Source organism: Amblyomma americanum, chromosome 5 (assembly GCF_052857255.1).
Source record: "Amblyomma americanum isolate KBUSLIRL-KWMA chromosome 5, ASM5285725v1, whole genome shotgun sequence".
Lineage (NCBI taxonomy): Eukaryota > Metazoa > Arthropoda > Arachnida > Ixodida > Ixodidae > Amblyomma > Amblyomma americanum.
Window position 1 is genome coordinate 105,667,025 of NC_135501.1, and position 21,121 is coordinate 105,688,145.

Below are 21,121 nucleotides of genomic sequence, written 5' to 3' on the forward strand. Positions count from 1 at the left end.
TGGTTTCCGAGCAAAGTGGTCGTGATCACCTTGCTTGCAACTTTACGGGGCTCTTTTTGCGCATAAGCGTTTCCCCTAAATAGTTGCAACTGCGACAACGTGTCGGTTTTTGGAGAGATAAGCACGCCGCTCGAGCGCTCTACACAAGGGTGACGACGACTGTACCTTGTTTTAGTGTTGGCGAACAGGACACCAACTTCGTGCGCCTCCAAGGGCGACGAAGGTAGCGAAGCCAGAAGGCGCACTGAAATGTGAGCAAAAGAAAAAGTTTGCCGGGGTTTTGGCCGCAACCGACTTTTGAGACTAGAACAAACTTTGGGGCGGGTAAACACGTGGTGTTGACATGAAGATATCATCCGGAAGCTCAGCTCCTGGCTGACAACCGTGGAACTGGCGTTCCCTTCAAAACACTTTTTCTCTCCTTCTCCGTGGTGAACTAAGATGTCTCGGCGTGGGCGGGGCATGTTAAAAAATAAAGCTCATGCGCTGACTTGCTGATAAATGAGAATTTTATAGGGGGCTCTATAAAATGTGCCTCGTTTAGCCCTGAAATACAATTAGCAATGACGAGGTAAGTAGTCAACATTGCTTTGCTCTTAAGAGCTTTGCTATGCAACAGAACACCTCAGTAGAAAGAAACTCGGCCAATGTTCCTTTCTATACAGGCTGCACAGGCCATACCGTAAAAATTTACGATTTTTGTTTCTTGAATAAGGATATGGATGCAAGAAAGCACCTCCGCGAAAAAAGAAAAGGGGATTACTTGCGATCTGAACTGCATTGCTTTACCTGCAGGTCCGTCGAGGTGTTTGCGTTTGAAAGAGAAAGCCACCTGACCGGTGACGCCGATCATCATGGTGCTGGAGGAGAGCCGATCGGCCGGTGACTCGGCGCCGCAGCTTCCCTTCAGGTGAGTGCAGACGCATCACAGGCAGCTCTTTAAGGAGAAACAAAAGAAAATAATTTGAACCTGATCTTCGAATGAAAGGCTCGGCGCTTGAGTTGTATGAATGCTTGTACCTCCGAATAGTTTGTTCATAGTTGTTCAAATTTTTAGGAAAATCCCCCAAGGTGAAGTAAATTGGCAATAAGTAACCAAATTACTCATTGACATCCACCCAAGCGCTGCTATACGGCTACAAGGGATAGCTACAAGGGATAGGAGAAGGGATAGGCTACAAGGGATAGGAGAAGCGAGGCGTGCAGACCGTAAAGACTAAACGCCAACAATGAGGGGCATGAGGGAGGCGGTCTGTTTATTTTTGACTATTAACAGAGTGAACATATATGCGCTGTCATCAAACGGGACAGGAAATAATTTTCAGTGCACTCACAAGTAATATGGAAATCATCGCTTTGATTTGGTCGGAGCGGGACCAATAAATATGTGTTAAAATTGCTCTAAAAAAACATATTGTTCAGTAGAAGTATCATCCCGGTATTGAAACTCTCGCAATTTGTTGAGCCCTCTCGGAATAAGGAAACTATGTTAGAATAGTTTAATTTGAGCATGCTAAGCATTGATAATCACCGTCAAATTACGTGGGTCTGTATATTTTGGATTCTTAGACTGTGCTCATGGCAGTGATTGATGCCGGAGCTACATCGTACGAACTGCGTTTCAAGACTCAGCAGGCCAGCCAAAGTGAAACAGCACTGATTGCTCTTAGATTGTTTAGCAATTACAGTATCCATTTACCGCGACACGGGTTTGCTTCCCGACTGTGTACTTTCGAAACTTGGCCAAAATGGGTTGCGAGCAGTAGTGATCTCCGTTCAGTCAGAACGAATCCACCTTGTGTAAAAATTAGTTTACAAATGTGGACGCAGCAAGGTAACTGCTCTAAATTTTAATACAGTGTAAGGGTGCGCTGCTCTTCTCTGGAGGGCCGCTATCTCCGGCGACATCTTCCCTTTGTTGACCCCGGTAACGCTTCAGCAAGAGACTGTACGGCACCAGGAATCGTCGGGTGTCGGGGGCCAATGCTCATCAGGGGTCCGAATGCCGACAGCCTGGCCGTAATATTTATTCGTCCGCCGACAAGCATTCAACCGGTCAAGCACATCCCGCAAGAGTGAGAGGGGCGCTGGCGAGAAAGAAAGAGACTCAAGAAGGCTCGAGACGACACCGCTGGGAGTCGATCCTCCGGCGCCCCAAGCTCCCAAGCCATCGTGGAGAAACCGAGCCTCAACGATCGAACAAGGTTCATTCCGCAGCCCCTCCTTTAATTCTGCCGAAGAACCCGGCGCCAGCGTAGCTGCATGTAATCTTGGACACCCCAGGCTCTGCATCATGTACTCTATAATATGTAATTCTTGAATATATCTGCTTTGTTTCACCGAGTCTAGCGTTTTCTCTTTGCCTGTCCGTTCCGAGTGCACTCGCGCAGTATGTGGGGTCGCCGCAACAATATGCGTGCAGTTCTCGTTATATAAACTGAAGCTATGTACGATGTCGACATTGAAATTTTATGTTCTTAACGCCTAGAGAGGAAAAAACACCGCAGGACGCAGCTTGTGCGTGATTCTTTTGGGCCCCGTGTCTTCTTAGTGCTAATAGCTTTGCGAAAGTGACTTAAAATTTGCTGCACCACCCATCAAGAAAAAATACCTACTGGCAGCCATCACCAAAATCATTGCAGTAACTTGGGAAGTCTCCGAACGAATTTATGAAGTTCTCAGGAGCTTTCCCATTAAAATGCCCTCAAGTGCCCCCAGGACAGCGCCCGTCCTTTCTTGATTGTCCCTTTGTGCTCTGGTCATTCACACCCAGAAACTCTGGACAAGCGCATTTTTCAAGAGGAAATTGTCTATGAGCACAATTTTTTCATATATCATAAGATTACACTATAACAATCGATATAACCGCACATCTCCTCTCGGCAACTTTGAAATTTTTAGCTATTAAGGTTTTTTTTGCTTTTGTCAGAAACGTTTTTGGTATTGGTTTTCTGTAGCAGCCTCAATGATTCGGTCTACTTCATCAAACCGGATACTTCCTGATCTGGCCCTCTCCGCAGATAAGCATCTGCTACCAGATTAGTTTAACGCTCATTTTTGCTCAGTGGGTGCTGATTTACTCTTAAGTATGGATCTCACAGACGAACCTTCTCTGCCTGAGTGTCTTGAAAAGAACTTCGGTTTTATAGAAATAAGCAGTGACGATGTAAGGAGTGTACTTAATTCAATGGATGCCACTAAGGCCACGGGCCTCGATGGTATTCCGATGTCCATCATTAAAAATAAGAGTGGTGTCCTAGCTGTCACCTTAGCCTCATTGTTTAATAAAGCGTTTATCTCCAACATCTATCCTGATATTTTAAAGCTCGCCAAGGTGGGCCCTACCTACAAAAGTTGGAATCCTAATCGACTCGGAAACAATATAGGCGGATTTCAATCCTTAGCTGCATCAACACTCTGTTCGAAAAACTATTGGCTAAAAGAATTACGCAATTCCTGACTAAAAATATAATTCCCTCAACGTCCCAACATGGTTTTCAGAAATTTAGATCGACCACCCCGGCTGTGCTTTATACAACTTACTTCATGAGCGAAGCACTCAATAATAACAATTTTTCTGTAGGTGTATTCCTGGACATTAAGAAGGCATCCGACACTGTCGATCTAAATACTTTATGCAAGAAACTAGAACGATATGGATTCAGAGGTGTATCACTCGCTTTCTTTAGATGCTGTTTAACTGGGCGACGGCAGTGTGTTATTATTGACGAACACGCGTGAAGTTCACGTTCGATTTCCGCAGGTGTTCCGCAGGGCTCAGTAATGGGGCCCATACTTTTTACGCTTTACATAAACAACTTACCTGACGTACTGCCTAAATAATACCCGTGCCATTGTGTACACCGACGATACCTCATTGTTGGTGACCACTGATTCCGTTGAAACAGCCAAGCATATTTTAAACTCAGAAGTTCAGAGAGTCAATAAATGGTTTTTAACAAACAGACTCACTTTGAACACTGCCAAGACTAAATATGTTATATTTACATCCCCCTATAAAAGGTACCAGAATACCTGCTCCGGAATATCAACAGGAGATAACGAAATTGAAGAAGTTAAAACTATTCAGTACCTGGGTGTAACCTTAGATGCTGCATTAAACTGGAAACCACATATCGGAAAATCGGCAGCAAACTTTCTTACGCATGTTTCGTGCTGTCTATAGCTCGGCGACATTTCGAAATACACACAATAAAAACAATATACTTTAGGTTTTTCCAGTCCCGGTTAACTTACTGCATAGAATCATGGGGGTTCACTTACATCAAATATATTGAACCTGTTTTACGCTTGCGGACATTGAGAATAATGACTTGCACAAGACCGAATACACCTTCTCGTGCTTTGTTTTCTATGCACCAAATACTTCCGGCATTGCAGCTTGGAGATTTTCGCGTTGCACTACTCGTACTAAGAGTCCTCTCCGGCACCTCCCCCTTTCCTTTGAACACATTCCATAGAGCCCCAACTAACAGCCGTTCAGCAGCACAGGGAAGATTTCCGGTTCCTACATCTCGCAACGACTATGGCCAGCGCCGCTTCGAGTATGAAGGGGTAAAAATTTGGAATAAAATCCCTTGTGCAGTCTTAGCCACGTCTAATCCTTCTATTTCATTGAATACACTTTTTTCCTGCCACAATTAATTACCTGATTTACAATGTAAATCGCTTAGTGCTTATGTCTTATTATTTTCTGTATTGTCGATGTTGGGTTTGCTATCCATATTTGTCATCGAATAATCACTTCTAAGGCAACCGCCGCGGTGGCTCAGTGGTTAGGGCGCTCGACTACTGATCCGGAGTTCCCGGGCTCGAACCGGACCGCGGCGGCTGCGTTTTTATGGAGGAAAAACGCTAATGCGCCCGTGTGCTGTGCGATGTCAGTGCACGTTAAAGATTCAAAGGTGGTCGAAATTATTCCGGAGCCCTCCACTACGGCACCTAATTCTTCCTTTCTTCTTTCACTCTCTCTCTTATCCCTTCCCTTACGGCGCGGTTCAGGTGTCCAACGATATATGAGCCAGATACTGCGCCATTTCCTTTCCCCAAAAAACCAATTAAAAAAAATAAGGCAACCGCGTTTATTTTGCATAATGAATGCTGCTCTTGCTCTCATATCTATGTGTTTTGTCATCAGCCCTTGCACACTCTTGTATTTTATATTAATTTGTCATTACTTGCGGGTTCTGCATTTATTTTTTTTCACCATTTGTACGTCTATTATTTTAATATGCAGTCATTACCCGTGTTGTATTTCTGTTATTTGAACTAACTTGCTTGTAGGCTTTGCATTTTTCCACCATTTATATCTGTATTATTTTGACATGCAGTAGAAAACATTTGTCTTCAATAATCTCTTTCCCGTTATGACATGAATCCATAACTAGCCTTTGGCTAAGGATCCAGACAGCGATGCAATGTATTGTGTTGAAGAAATGATAATAATAAAGAAAAAAGAAACGAGGATAGACACCTTGTTTTGGTGGCATATTTATTTTTTCTACAATAATGCGGACGACACTACTACGCACGAATAATCATGTGATATTCGCCTGCGACTGCTAAATAATTTATAATCGAATTTTTTCTGTCACATTGTTTCGGTTTCGATTTCAACAGCCGAACGATGGCTGTGATGTCAGAGTGCTTTTGTGTCACGTGAGGCATGGAAAAACATCAGTGTAATCGTTGCTTCATCGTTTTAATTTACTTCAGTGCTGAGGCTAGCCTTCCTCAAGAGCCGGAATGAGAAAGAATGTGGAGCAGCGATTATATTGCAGTTTTTTTTCATGTCTCGCGTGACCTGTAAGCACACACGTTGACGTCACAGTCCTCATTCGGCTGTTGAAACCGAGATCCAAGCAGCGCGAAAAAAATGTGGTTGTAAATTATGTAGCGGTCGAGAGAGAATACCAGGTGGTCATCTATGTATAATAATTCCTTACGCATCATTACAAACAAGAAAACACGCAGCCAAAAACTAGGTGTTTATACCCCTTTAAGTACTCGATGCGAGCGACGAAAAAAAAATTTAAAATAAAGATTTTGCTACTAATCGGAAAAGTGTACGACAGTATTTCCAGAACAGTGTCCTACTATACTCCGCAGTTGCCTCCAGTCAAAGAATCATTAACTTGGATGTTTGGAATACTAACAAACTGGCTCGAAAAAAAAGTTTGCTCACGCAGAGTTGTTGCTTTTTCACCTTCTGTTTGCTGTCATGACTGGAGAGATCACTCTTCTCAAAGGGCCAGGGCATAACACTACGACACGCAATGTCACCGGTTTCAGTCCTCCTGCCTGCTTTTATTTTTTATACTCACGGGCCAGTCGCGCGATTACTCGGCAGTGCCTCCCTTTCTCATAGCTGCCTTATCGATCGTGACAAATGGTCTCGCGAGAGTTTTCCTATTCTTTGCAGGATCGAAGTGGTCCCGCTGGTTGTAAACACAAAGCAAGTGGTCGAGCAAGATCTTTTTTGCGCTTTTCGAAATGCAATTTTGTCAAAGTTTCTTGCCACGATATTATTTTTTTTTAATTTTTCTGGCGTTAATATACTGCGGCTCTGTCGATGCTCTATTCATACACACAGTGTGGCTTGAACATCGCGTGATGGGCAGGATGACAAACTACATTGCCTTAAGGTTGACCTCGCCAGGAAATCGGCCGCTAACCCTTCCGTTATATTTTTGGATGAGTTATCAACTAATCGCTTCAGCGACGTAGGCGCAGTACATTTCTTTCAGGACGTGTGCTGACCTTTAAGCACCGAAAACTGGTTGCAAGGCAGGAGCCCTAAATGTTTTAGCTCGTAAGCTACCGCTCTCCCATCCCGTCACTCCCCTCCCCACACTTTACAGAAAGCGAAACAACGATGTTTAATTCGCGGCAGTTTTGGGATGTGCCGAGAAGTCATTTTGTTTTCGTCTTGATACTAAAATCATTGGTATTCATGTAAATGCTTTTTAAAACAGCTCCGAGCTTTTCTTGGATATTTAATTACAGTGTGAGGCCCCGTGCATATGGTACACCGCTTGCACGTTCATGTTTTACTTATGCTGATCAACGCATGCGCCTGGCTTGATACCTCTTAACATCGTTTACTTTCGCACATTGATTGCATATGAATCTTAGGCAATGGGACCTGCAAGGCTGGACGACTTCCTGTGTGGCGCATCATCTTTCGGGACATTAAGAAAAGAATAACAGAAGGCAAACGGACGAAGGCGGGCACATAGGACTAGGTGGCCCCAGCTGGCTGCCCCCGAAACTGTGTCGTGACTGCAGGTCTTCGTTTGTGCTTTAACTTTATCCGTGCAAGGGAACAAAGCGGATCGCTTGACCCAGGCCCAAAACGGGCGCCGGCCTGACCCGGGCCGCCATTGGTCAGCCGTGGTCCGCTTCCGGCGGAACTCGTCTGCCGCCGACCGCCGTCATTGGTCGCGCGCTTTCGCGTCCCTCTTCTCCCCCAACGAAGCCGGTGTCGTTTGCTGATCGATGCGCGCCGCTTCCCCGCCGTGGCACCGTGCTTGCGGCGCTGGAAGCGTTGCTTCTTTTCAAAGAAGAGTTCGCCGCTGGTTACCGGCTTTGCGTTTGCCCCTTTCTCTCTCTTTCCGCTTCTGGAGAGTGGCCGTCATCTAGTGAGGAGAAAATCGAACCAATTTGCGGCGAGGCTTGGGACGCTTCTAGACTTACCCGACGGACTCGCCGAGCTGTTGTCGACCACGCCGCCCTGTGTGACTCACCGCTGTCTCCTCCTTACCACCTATCGTTGTTTTCGTTTTGTGTCGACTAGGAAGATGCCGGCAAGGGTACAAGCACTGCAGGGAGAAGTCTGAAAGTTGTTGGGCGCGTTGCACGGAGCTAATCGGCCAATAGTGACCAGTTCAAGTGCCCGTTGCGAGCAACTGCTCCACGCTGTAGCAGGAAGCAACATAGACTTCTTTGGAAAAAGCGACGGAAGTTTGAGCAATCAGCTATAGCTCTCTGAGCCTTGTGCGGTGTGCGAGGTATCGTATTCGGCGCCGTTCTGCAAAAAAATTCCTCTGTCTCAAGCATCATCAGTGGCCAGTGCTGTTTGCTGTCTGAAGGTGCTTTCGGTAATCCCTACTAAGTCAAGCATTATTAAATTGAGGATGGCGCGGGATCGAAAATGTCTTCTCCTGGAGTGAACGAGACTTCATCGGTAGCGAAAAAAGGAATTTTGGAGGCCTTCCTGTTTATTAGGTTATCAGCCACGCGCCGTTGAAAACTTGAAAACGACGAAACATCTTCGAGCCCAGAGCACTGGAATCCGTTTGATTTCGCGTGGTTTTCAGTGGCAGCGACGAAAAGAACTGAACTGAGCTGCGTCGTTTCCTGCGAATGAGATTTGTCGAAAATTTGGTTTGTTGTGGTGTGGAACAAAACTCTTGCTTCTTTCTGCCGTGGATGAGCCCTCTACTTCGTGTGACTGAGTGTCGGAAATGTCACGCCGCGTGAACGATACGCTCACGCCCCCCCTCTGGTGGTCCTTTCCGGAAGTGGCTGCCAACCGCGGGAGTTCACAAAGGTGAGTGAGGTCTACCTGCATTAGCAGCGATAGGCAGTTTAAGGTATGAAATAAAAAATATGCAGGAAAAACTTGTTTTTTTTTAGAGGGGGGGACAAGACCCCGAACAAATGCGGCATGCCTGTCTCTAACACGTGGTACTCTTTGCAGTGTAGTCTGGTCGGTACGGTGAAAAGGAAATACACAGTCGTATGGTTTACATACAAGAAAGAAAGATCGTTAAACTTTGTCGGGGCATCAGCCACAGTATGTAAAAACAAATTCTCTTAGTTAAGTATGGTGGGAGTTTTTGTTCGCTAACTGCTGCAAAATTTCCTCTCTTACGTTAGCTTGCCTGCCAAAACTGTAACAAGAGTGTATAATATTAGTTCCCGTTGGTCGCTCTGTGCATAGGGGAAGATCAACTCCAGGGTCTTGATATTGCATCACTGAAAAGTTCTCTCCCTCCATTTTTGTTGTCTGAAATGGGTTTTCAATGTGTTCCTAGCAAAGGGAATTTATATAGATATTAGAATGGTTGAAATATTAACACGCAGAAGTCATGACGCAATTTTATTTCTGACGGCGTTAAATTATGGTACCGAACGGGTTCATACTGTGTTTAGCTACTGGCACATTAAAATGAATGCTTTAAATGTTACTGGACATGACAGGTTTAGCATGCACGACGAATATGCGAGATGTGCATCTATGTTTCCTTTATATCTTCTGAACGCGCAGTTTTAGAAAATTTGGTGTTTTTTAGCTGAAAATTGGTGTTGATAGTGACGTCGATGCTTAAAATTGGAACTATTCAAGCATTCCTCCAGCAAATATTCTTGAAGTCTTCAAAAAAGTAGCTGTACCGAGAGTCTATATGATTACCACGCTTTTATCAGTCATTGTAATGATATATTGCATTATAAATGAGCGCACGCACTTGCTGCCGGGTGTATTTATTGTTCATCAGGTGGTGAATTGAATAGCGCAAAAAATCGTTTTCCCAGTGCCGCGTTTTTTAGAAGTAAACTCGTTATGACACTTCATCATTGTCGAAGAATGTATGGTCTGCAGTTTGAATAATAATCCACATGTCAGCATGGATAGGGAAAGGCGTCGGTAGCTACTCGGTGCAACATTTCTTAAATAAGAATAGGGATTTCTAGGATCAGAAGAAATGAAGATCATGTAATATTATAATTTTTGGCTTTCTAGGACCACATGATCGGGTGTTCCACTCTGGAATTTGTATTAAGCTACTCATCAAGCTGGCTACTTCTCTCAGATGGACGTGAATCGAAAATTGTGAAACAATTGCGGCTGAAACTTGCTACGTGTGTCAATTTACGTAATATGCTTTTGCAATAATACACAAAACAGATACTGGAAAGGGAACCAAGTTAAAGGGACACTAAATGAAAATGCTAACTCAGGCTACACTGATGGGTTTGCGTCACGTGATAGCAAAAACGACTGGTCCGGCAGGCGGGCGGTAGTTCCGCTCTTGGCCGCGTTTTGGGACATTGGAAGTGGCACTTCTGATTGCTCGGAGAGCTCCGTCGCAAATATGCCATAGAAATGATGCAACCGTCTTAATGATTTCGGGACTTTTGTTTCCGACTTTCTCACCATCGCAGCTGCCTTTCCGCGCAGAAAAAAAGAAAACGTCAGTAGCATTCCCGAAGATGATCTATCAATCTTGGTTAGTTTGATACTTCCCTACAGTGACCATTTAAGGTGCTCTTTAGGTTTGGTTCAAGGGCAAGACGGCTTCATTGATGCGTTTTTGTCTGCGAAATTTCGTGAAAAAGTTTGTGTTCATGGAAATCTGTCCAAGGTGATCTCAATCAATCAATCAATCAATCAATAAAATTAACCATTAATTCAATCAATTAACCAACCAATCAATCAATCAACCAACCAACCAAAGTCCCGAAACACAGCTTTACTGTTCATTGCGAACTGTGAGGGCCCGTTCACACTTTTCCAAAAATCCGACGAGCGAAACGGATTCGGCCGCTTTTGACGCCGAGCGAGGCGGAAAGCGGCGCGGCCAGGGCGATCGGGCTGGACCCAAATTTTCCGCGTTCGCCGCCGCGGCGAAAAACATGGCGGCGCCCTTCGACGCAGGGCCCCTCGCCTCGGAATGAATTCGTCGTTGTTGCGGCCTTGTTCAGCGCGTTCGCTGGCCGTAAACCGAACACCGGTACATCGCTTCGTCTCACCTCACCTATAAGCAAAAGTATAAGTGATAAATTGGCTTTATTTTTTTATTTTGAGTGACTATTCTGCCGCTACTAGGCCTACAAGGAGCGCCGGTTTTGTTGACAGTACTAGTTCCCGTCCTGACGAGCAGATGGCGCCACTAGGCTGGGCGTTTTGTTGCGAGTCTGTGCATACGCTGAACTAAAAATAGGAACGTGCCTGCGTTTACGTACGCAAGCGTGCATACGGTTATGGTACACAGACAGCATCGATTTATGCTCTTTTCTAATCATATCTGTGTACGCCGCGGGCGGTGACGTGGTGGCCTGGAAGTGTGTGGAAAAGCGAGAAACAGCAGCGGCGCGGCGGTTCCGCCTCGCCGAACCCGCTTCGCTCGCCGGATTTTCAGACAAGTGTGAATGCGCGTGTCTGGAGAGGGCGGCTTCGTAGCATAAAAGGTTTTCAACTGTATCGTGGCGCCATCTCTTAATAAACACCTTAACAAAGAATTGCCTGAACTACAGGGCAGCCTTATCCGTTGTCGTTTTTCTCTCTGATTTGAGAGAAACACGGAAGGTTTCATACCATAAAGATGACGTAACAGCGCTAGTGTGGCGAAGTGGTATGAATGGGGAACGAAATCGGGAACTTCATTTGTGATTTTCTGTGGAGCGCAGCCGCCATTTCGTGCAGACGAAAAAAAACATAAACGCTTGTAGCGTTCCCAACAGGGTAATCTCTCAGTCTAGTCTAGTATTCTTTTCCTTTAGTGTCCCCGAGAAGGGAGGCCTTCTTCACTTCTGATCCAGGCTAGTCGAAGATACACTGCGACCTTTTACAGCGAAGCTGTATACCTCTCCCGCCCAAGGAAATTTTCATGTCGTCGTCAGCGAAAAACGGCAGCCTTACCAGCAGCACAGATATCGCACATCATATGGATCATAAAGCAGTCGTAATATAAAAAAATTTAAACTGAATAATATATGCATACAAAAATAAAATAACTTAAATCAAAAATATACATTTTAATAATTATAAAGAAAACATAAGAAGAAAAATAGAAGGGAAATTGAAAAGCTTTAAAAATAAATAAAAACACACAAAAACAAGAAATTAGAAATAAAAATAAAACATGTATAAGCATAGAAATCATATCTCATACTGATCATAAGGCAGTCGTAATATACAGAAAATTCAAAATAACGAAGACACAAAAAGTAAGAAATATAAAAACAACACGAATAAAATATTTTTGAAAATGTATAAAGATATAAAATAAAAATATACAAAAATGGTTTGGTTTAACGTCCCAAAGCGACTCAGGCTATGAGGGACGCCGTAGTGAAGGTCTCCGGAAATTTCGACCACCTGGGGTTCTTTAACGTGCACTGACATCGCACAGTACACGGGCCTCTAGAATTTCGCCTCCATCGAAATTTGACCGCCGCGGCCGGGATCGAACCCGCGTCTTTCGGGCCAGCAGCCGAGCGCCGTAACCAATCAGCCACCGCGGCGGCTAAATATACAAAAATTTATATATATATATATATATATATATATATATATATATATATATATATATATATATATATATATATATATATATATATATATATAAGATATAAAATACAAGTAGAAAATTACAAAATAAAAAGTATATACAGGGCAAATATCCTTCAAAATCCGGCATACAGCATATAGCTCAGTACTCGTTTTCATTAGCAAAACACAAAACAAGCACCAAAACCACAAGATATATTATAAGGGTAATATAAGTAGTACATTTCACTTGTTTTTGATTTCACTCTTTGTAGAGCCATGTCTGTGAATTTTAGAGTGACGTTGCAATGGGCAATTGGGTGTCGTTTTACGGGTTCGCTGTCCACCCACCTTCACAGCGTGGACTGAGCCACAAGTTTTTCTTTCTATGTGGTTACTTCGCTTTTGTGTGGTTTTACTTTGATTGGTTTTATATGGTTTAATGTCCCAAAGTGACTAAGGCTATGAGGGACGCAGTAGTGTAGGGCTTAGGATGATTTCGGCCACCTGGGGTTCCGCGTGCATAGACATCGCACAGTGCACGGGCCTCTGACATTTCGCCTCCATTGAATTTCGACCACCACAGCTGGGATCGAGCACTTGTCTTTCGGGCCAGCAGCCGATCATCATAACCACTTAGCGACCGCGGCGGCCTTAGGGTTTAATACCCCTGACACACGGCCACTTTCGATCCTCATTGAGCTCGATCCGCATCTAGATTTTCGAGCACGCTCGAAACATCCGGTGCTACACGGGCATTTTCAATGCTCATTGAGAAGTTCCCTCATGTGTGTTAGGTGGCGCCAAATGTTCCGCCGACAGCAACAGCATGGCGATGTCCGGCAACACTGTGCAGCCGGGGGCAGCGGCAGCCAAATCCGTAGCCAAATCGGTACATTGCGTATCTGCACCAGGTTTTTGTGGCGCACCTCTGCTGCTGTGCGATGCAACCCAAGGGCCCGCAACGCCTCCGCGATTTCTGCATAGACTGCGGCGTTTCTCTTCTGGCGCCGCAAATTATTTAGGCGGTACTGTCAGCAGTCGATGAGAGCGGCTGTCTCGCGCTCGCTCCACAGTTTCCGCTCCGACGAGCAGGAGGACGCCATCTTTGTTTACACTGACGGCGAAGCTTGGAGCGTGGTGTCGAGATTACTTTCAAATGTTTGCATATAAGCAGGCATAGTACCTGAAAAATGTTCTGTATTACATTTTAATCAATTACAACAACAATTGTGGTTTGGTTTAGTTAACTAGTGTTTATTTTTATAGGTTGATGAGAACGAGAGTGTTCTCGATTGTGCTTGGAACCTCAAGCACTCTTGAAGAATCGGCATCGAGTCAAGCAGGATCGAGCTCGATTGCGCTTGAAAGTGGCCGTGTGACAACCGTCGATCTGCATTGAGTTCGATGAGCATTGACTCAATGAGGATCGAAAGTGCCCGTGTGACAGGGGTATTAGTTTCAGAAGCTGTTCCTGTTCAGCCGCTGCTACTGAAAAATATACCGCTACATACGCATGCCAAGATGGTATTCAGCAAAGCTATTACAGGGGCTAGTTGGTTGATCATACTGGGAACAAATGCGCTACAAGCGACTAAAAGGACACATACACACGGCACAAGCGCAAACTAACAACTGTTTATTCCATACGGAAGGTGCGTTTATATACGCAGCGTCAGTTTTTTGAAAGAAGCAACCATCCCATCATCAAACACATGACCATCACCACGACACAGCATCTGCACTTATCATGTCAATCTCAGTTTTTGTAAGTGCAATAGAAGGAGTGCGTACACTAGTTCCATTTTCCGCCTTCTCGATTAAAAATGCTTCAACTATTTCTCTTTCTATCCTTTCTTTCTGTTTTCCTGCAATTGTGGTCCTGTGGAAAATTGGTGCGCACTTCTTCTTACACCTGCTGCAATGTTGCGCTAGATTTCCCGGGTGGTTAATTTTGTCGCAGTCCTTGTGATGCTCCAAAAGTCGCGTGTTGACACATCTTCCCGATTGTCCAATGTATTGTTTTCCGCATGATATTGGTGTTCTATAAATGATGTTCTTCGGGCATGGTACGAACCTTTCCCTGTGGGCAATGTCACATTCCTTGCGCATGTCACTCTTTCCTTTTGTGTTCACCTTGTTGCACAGGCTTATCAGCTTTTTTGGTGCGCTGAATACAACTTTCACTTGGTGTTTGTTCGCCACCTTCTTCAATCCGTGCGATACCTTACGTATATACGGTATAACAACCATTCCTTCTCTATTACTCCGTTCTTTCGACTTCTTTTTTTCTTTCCTCGTCAGGGATTTCAGCACTTTTTCGCCCACTGACACGATCAAGTTGTCAGGGAACCCACTATCGGTCAGCCGACTTATTTGCATGCTGATGCTCTCAGTCATTTTGTGCTCGCAGGACTTCGTCAGGCTCTGCATCATACACGATTGGGCAACACTCCTTTTGACCAGCTTAGACTGGCTGGAATCATATCGCATGATGCTTTTTTCACTTTTTGTGTGATACCACCAGCAAGTATGGACAGGGGTTTCCTGTATTTGTAGATCAAGGAATCTTATCATCGCTTTTTCCGGGAGTTCATACGTGAAGTCAAGGCCATCAAATATGCGTTTAAAAAGTGTGACCATCGCCTCCGCGTCAACCGCGCCTGCTTTTTCCGCACTAAAACAGAGCAAGAAATCGTCTACATACCGAAAGCATGCCAACACGTTCCTGCCTTCGAGCTGTGGTTTGAGGGTGCGATCACCCTTTGCCATGTACAGGTTCGAAAGCACAGGGGCCAGACACGAACCAATGCATATGCCGCCTCTCTGTGCGTACACTCTTCCTTCATACTGCACGTACAGGGATCTTAAATATACCCAAAGTAGTTCAAGGAACCCACTGACGCTCGTCCCACATTCATTCTGAAACTTCGTCGCTCCGTAGCTGTCAATACTTTCCTCTACTGTAGAAATCGCACCGTCTTGAGGAATTGAATAAAACATGTCATTAACGTCCACAGACAAGCAAGTCACCGGTGTCCCATTCTTCAAGAAGCAGATGACCTGCTCTGATCCTTTCACCATGTATGGGTCATCACAAGTCAGCTTAGACAGATGGACCTGCAAGTATCTAGCAACATGACTTTGCCATGTGTTCCTGTCCTCGACGATCATCCTGAAGGGGTTGCCTTCTTTGTGGGTTTTGACCGAAAAGAATGGCCGCAGTGTGAGCCCCTTGCTTCCTTTGACCGCGTTCGAGAGCTTTTCCAAACCAAGCCGGGCACAGGATTTGGCCGCTTCCAATCTCATTTTCTTCAGATCTGTTTCCTCCACATTCAATTCGTCGAAATTCTTTCGAATGGCGTCAATAGCTTTTCTCTCGTGTTCTTCTCTTTTCATAACCACGAATTGGCCGGTTTTGTCCGAAATTTGAAGCGTAAGTGCGTGGTCGATTAAAAATTCAACAGTCTTCTTGATTGAAAAACGCTCCTTTCTTGGTTGTGGCAGTTTTTTGACGCAATTTACACCTTCAGCAACGCAGGAAACTTTCTCCAGCCCAGGGGCCCTACTGGAAATGGTGTGTACCATTCCTAACAGCTGTACTGCATTGGCTTTGACCGGAACGGCAAACTTGGGACCTCTGTCTAACATGGACTGTACCTTGCTTGGTAGATGGCTCCCAGACAAGTCGATGTGACCTTTTCTCTCACTTGGTCGACGCTGCTTCTTTGGTAATGAAGCGAAAGTCCTCTTCCACTTCTCTTCTCCAAGGGACTCTGCCAACTCAAGGAAGTATCTCACCATCACCCTAGTTCCTTCTTTGTCGAGCGTTTGAGCGCAGGTCGATTCGATGTGGAGACGGTATAACCCAATCTGCCTCCAGCTTTCTGCTCGGACGATTTTGCATATTCTTCGAGCCGTCCTCTCTCTGGGCGCCATAGCTCCCAACACAGTCTTGATTGCAGCACTCGTCAGGCCGTGGTTCAGGGCATACGTGAGAGTTCGGGTCCTGGTCCTTTCCTCCGCAATGCAGTTCACGAGGTAGTAAACACGATGTAATGGTTGCAGGTGTGGAACATAGAAGCCCGTTGTACTTGAAATAGAGGCCAGCAAAGCTATTACAGGGGCTAGTTGGTTGATTATACTGGGAACAAATGCGCTCATGCGCTAAAGAAAGGATAGAAAGAGAAATAGTTGAAGCATTTTTAATCGGGAAGGCGGAAAATGGAACTTGTGTAAGCACTCCTTCTATTGCACTTACAAAAACTGAGATTGACATGATAAGTGCAGATGCTGTGTCGTGGTGATGGTCATGTGTTTGATGATGGGATGGTTGCTTCTTTCAAAAAACTGACGCTGCGTATATAAACGCACCTTCCGTATGGAATAAACAGTTGTTAGTTTGCGCTTCTGCCGTGTGTATGTGTCCTTTTTGTCGCTTGTAGCGCGTTTGTTCCCAGTATGGTATTCAGGCTTGCGAGAGACTCCTTAGATGTGCGGCGCAGCCATCTATATGTCGTTCTCGCGCCGGTAGCACATGAAATGTCAGATTTATTTTTTGGTTTATGGCAGCATGCATTGTAAGCAACTACAGCCAGGGCATCCGTGCTTAAGATCAAAAGCAACTAGACTGGCGCCAAGAGTCCACATTTACGGAGTGTCGAGTAATCTGTGGTGCTATATATCTTTCCCGCGAAAATAAGAGTGATATGAGTACTGATGATACACGAAGAAAACATTGACTTCGCTTAGACTACGCAGCGTGAGCCGTGTAACTAAGGGGAAGCACGAGTAAACAACATGTCTATATTTAAAAACCTCTACTAATTTTACCCTCTCCCTAATCCCTTCCATCACGGTACATTCCATGTGTGCACCTACTGAAGGACTGCAACCGCGGCGTTCCATTGGACTAGTTATATCCATTACACAGACGCGCATAGCACGTTCCAGAGGCATTTAGAAGCCTTTTGCAGCGTTTGACGACCGCGTGCGGGAAACAGCTGCTAGAAAAAGCGGAAAGCGCAGGGGGCTCAGTGGTTAGGGCGCTCGACTACTGATCCGGAGTTCCTGGGTTCGAACCCGACCGTGGCGGCTGCGTTTTTATGGAGGAAAAACGCTGAGGCGCCCGTGTGCTGTGCGATGTCAGTGCACGTTAAAGATCCCCAGGTGGTCGAAATTATTCCGGAGCCCTCCACTACGGCACCGCTTCTTCCTTTCTTCTTTCACTCCCTCCTTTATCCCTTCCCTTACGGCGCGGTTCAGGTGTCCAACGATATATGAGACAGATACTGCGCCATTTCCTTTCCCCCCAAAAACCAATTAAGAAAAAAAAAGAAAAGGGCCGGAAAGAGCTGCTGGAAAGAGTGGAATGCGCCGGAAAGACCTGCTGGAAAGAGCGGAAAGCGCGGAAAAGCGCGGGAAAGAGGTGCTGAAAAGAGCGGAGAACACAGTAAATAGCTGCTCGAAGGAGCGGAAAGCGCGGAAAAAAGCTGCTGGAATCAGCAGAAAGTGGGGAAAAGAGCTGCTGGAGAGAGCTGCACACATGATCGGCGAGTAAAGGAGTCCCATAAACCGCTTTCACTGTAAGAGGAGTCACCAAATGCCCTTATAATCAGTGTTGTGTTTCCGCTAAAAGAGGGCAGGATTGCAATTCAATTTTCCTTTATCACGGGATGGCGCCCCCAAACGTTTGCAGACACATGTTTCGGGGGATTAATGTAGCGTATGCTGCTCTCGCTGTAAAAACTCAGGGCGGCACTCTGTTGACCTAAGCTGCGCGGTGTTGCTGCTTGTGTCACTGATGTGTGGTTAAAATGTCAATTAAGTACACAATTGTTTGTGAATCTTAAATGCTGGAGACACTGGAGGGCGTTTGAGAGGCATTCGTCTGATTCGACGTCTTTCTGCCAAATCTCCAGTGTCCTAGACAAGGAGAACTACATATGCGTTGCCAGGAAGTAGCGTGTTCGTTAGCAAGCTCGGCTGCGGAACAGAAGGATGGTGGTTCGAATCCAATCGTGCACAAATATTTTCTTCTTACCGAGTTTAAGAGCGTAACGGACGGACGGACGGTATGATGTCACTTCCGTTGTCGTGACTTCCGGTTAGTGATGTAACGAGCGGACAGGATCTCGACCGGGAGTATGAGCCATTAAAAGCTCTCGCCTTAGTCTTATAAACCCGAGCTGATCCGCATGGTCTGCTCGAAATGATCAGGATGCCGGTAACACTCGAACTTCCCTTCATTCCCCCTCTTGTAGTTAAGAACACCTACAACCTTTATTCTAATTTTCTTTCTTACCGTCCATTCCGCCTTCTCGCATATATTTTGTTACCGTTAATACATATTTTTCAAGTTTATTTCTCAATAGTGCCGTCACAGACGTCCAACTGGTTTATTATGTGAAAACCGCAAGTGTTTTATGGGTATCCTTAAAAGCTAAAAATACAGCAGCAGTACCCACCGCGGTGGCTCAGTGATTATAGGGCACTTGGCTACTGAGTCGGAGTACCAGGGTTCTAACCCGACCGCGGCGGCCGCGTTTCGATGGAGGCGAAACGAAGAAGGCGCCCGTGTGCTGTGCAATGTCAGTGCACGTTAAACATTCCCAGGAGGTCGAAATTATTCCGGAGCCCTCCACTACGGCACCTCTTCCTTCCTTTCTTCTTTCACTCCATCCTTTATCCCTTCCCTTATGGTGCGGTTCAGGTGTCAGCCGATATGCGAGACAGATACTACGCCATTTCCTTTCGTCCGAAACCAGTTATTATTACAGCAGCAGCATACATGCATATTTGCGATTACGGCGCGATACTAACGAAGGCGAGCTCTTTTTCTGTTCATGAAATTGACGTTGAACTGACAAAGATGCTTCCAAGTGATTCTATTTTCGTCCAAATTTCGTGCTTCAGTAGAACGCAAAGTCAAGCTACGCTCGAATTTCATATTAGTGAGTATCGTAATCGTCGATGAAGTTGAACAAGATGATGTGCAACGCACTCTGCGAGAGGGTGTTTCAGTTTAACACGAGGTGTGTTCGGCTGCGGCGATAGCCATGTGCTCGCGCGCAGTGGGCAGCGCCGCCGCGGCTTCGAATTGCAGTCGAGGATATTTATTTGATTTATTCTTATATATTGATTCCATCTGATACAAACCCACAAACTTCGCAACATCTTGCTCGGGTCTTCCCCGTCGGAATAGTGCTTTCGCACTAATACAAATTAGCGGAAAGATAGAAGGCATGCATGACAGCATGCAGGCACATTGATACGTGTAGCCCCGCTATGGCTATAATGTGGGATCGGCGACGTAATTGCATCGGCAACCCCATTAGGCTTGCCGCTTTTCCTCCCGCATAGAACCTGCATTTATGTTTCATCAGGCCTCAAATCCCCGACGAGACTGATTTAGGCAGCATGCGGGCACGCACCTTTTGCAGCCCGCCCCGGCCCATGCGGGCCCTACATCTGTTTTGTGTGGGCATGCCCTATTCGGCTTGAGAATGTTTTTCTTACATAGAGCGTATAGATATATGCTGCGTCTTCCCTAACTTCGCCTCAAGGTACCGATGTGTGCTACATGCAGGAAAGGTTGAGTTAGCCCTAGTGACACCGATCTGCACCCACGAAGCATCCACAGAGGCATGCCCAATTTCGGCTTGACCACTTATTCCTCATAGAGGACAGGCATAGGTATCATAGGGGCTGCCCCAGCCCCACTTGCTCAAGTGGAACCCACAGGGGCCTCACATCATGTGCCTGTATTTCATGCATTATGCGAAATAAATGTACTTTATTTCTTACTTGGTAATGTCACACGTGGGTGTGTACTGGGCATGTACACTTGTGTACTTTAGTATGTGAAAACAGCATGCTATCGCGGCGATAGCAGGGTTTTTTCACTCGGTAGTCAATTCTATTTATGATCCTATTCTTAATTTTATTTCATTATCTTTTGCTCCCCAATATATTCCAATTATGGCTGTCTTCGAATTTCGACTACGCATTTGAGCAAAATGTGTAACATTCATAGATGACGGCCAGTCTGCGCGGCTACCAGTGCAGTGGCGCAGCGCTTGAGCGATGCACGACTCTCCCGGCCGGTGGCTGTTTCAATCATAGCCACCATAGGGCTTGTGTGTGAGACTCAGGTTGCCACTCCCTAGCACGAGTAGCTCTCGTAGGCTTCATTTTGCACAGATGGTTCTTCGCGAGGCTGTATACCTTGCAGGTAGGCCTGCTGTAGTCTGAGTAATTTGCGTAGCCTTTTTCATTTTTGCTGAGTCGTTCTTCGCGCGGTGTCTCCCTCTGCTCCCCTGCGGGTGGAGAGGCGGAAGGGTAGGGTATAGTGGGCAAGAGATCAGGGCGATCAGGTGATGCAGCGAAGGCGTTGAGGTAGAGCATCCGCCTCGCATGGAAGAGGACCGGAGTTCGAATCGCGGTGCCGCGCTATTCTCGCCTAAATTAAAAAGAAAGCACCACGTGTGAGTGGAATTGCATAACCAGACCTTGAGTGCAGCCTAGACCCGGGGACCAGAACCGACAACGCACTCCCTCACCAGAGCAGGATTTCGCCACTCTGGTGTAGTTCACAACCTCCTATATGTTTAAACCAATTAACCCTCGACTCACAGTCCCAAGGCGGTGGTGAGATCTGTGACGCAACGTAGGGTGTTAAGAATCTCTGGCCCTGGAGAAACCGCCACTGGAAACTGAACCTGGCAACGTTTAAAGCTAGAGCCTTATCCAATAGTAAGGCTAGTCCGCCAGTCCTGTTCGAGGAACTAACGGGATTAATTGAGATGCGATAGGGCTTAGTGTGGT

General features: G+C 45.8%; 1 protein-coding gene across 2 annotated transcripts in view; it reads left to right on the top strand.

Moving 5' to 3' along the window:
- Positions 1–790: 790 nt before the first annotated feature.
- LOC144134895 (cyclin-dependent kinase-like 4) overlaps positions 791–21,121 on the top strand; it is a 108,621-nt gene continuing 88,290 nt past the window's right edge. The window contains exon 1 of one of the 2 annotated variants that reach the window (XM_077667699.1): positions 791–910. In XM_077667699.1, coding sequence (XP_077523825.1) covers positions 855–910 — 56 coding nt within the window. In that variant the 5' untranslated portion in view covers positions 791–854. Of the gene's footprint in view, positions 911–8,356; positions 8,573–21,121 lie in introns of those variants that run through there. The other variant, XM_077667698.1, reaches the window with a different exon arrangement.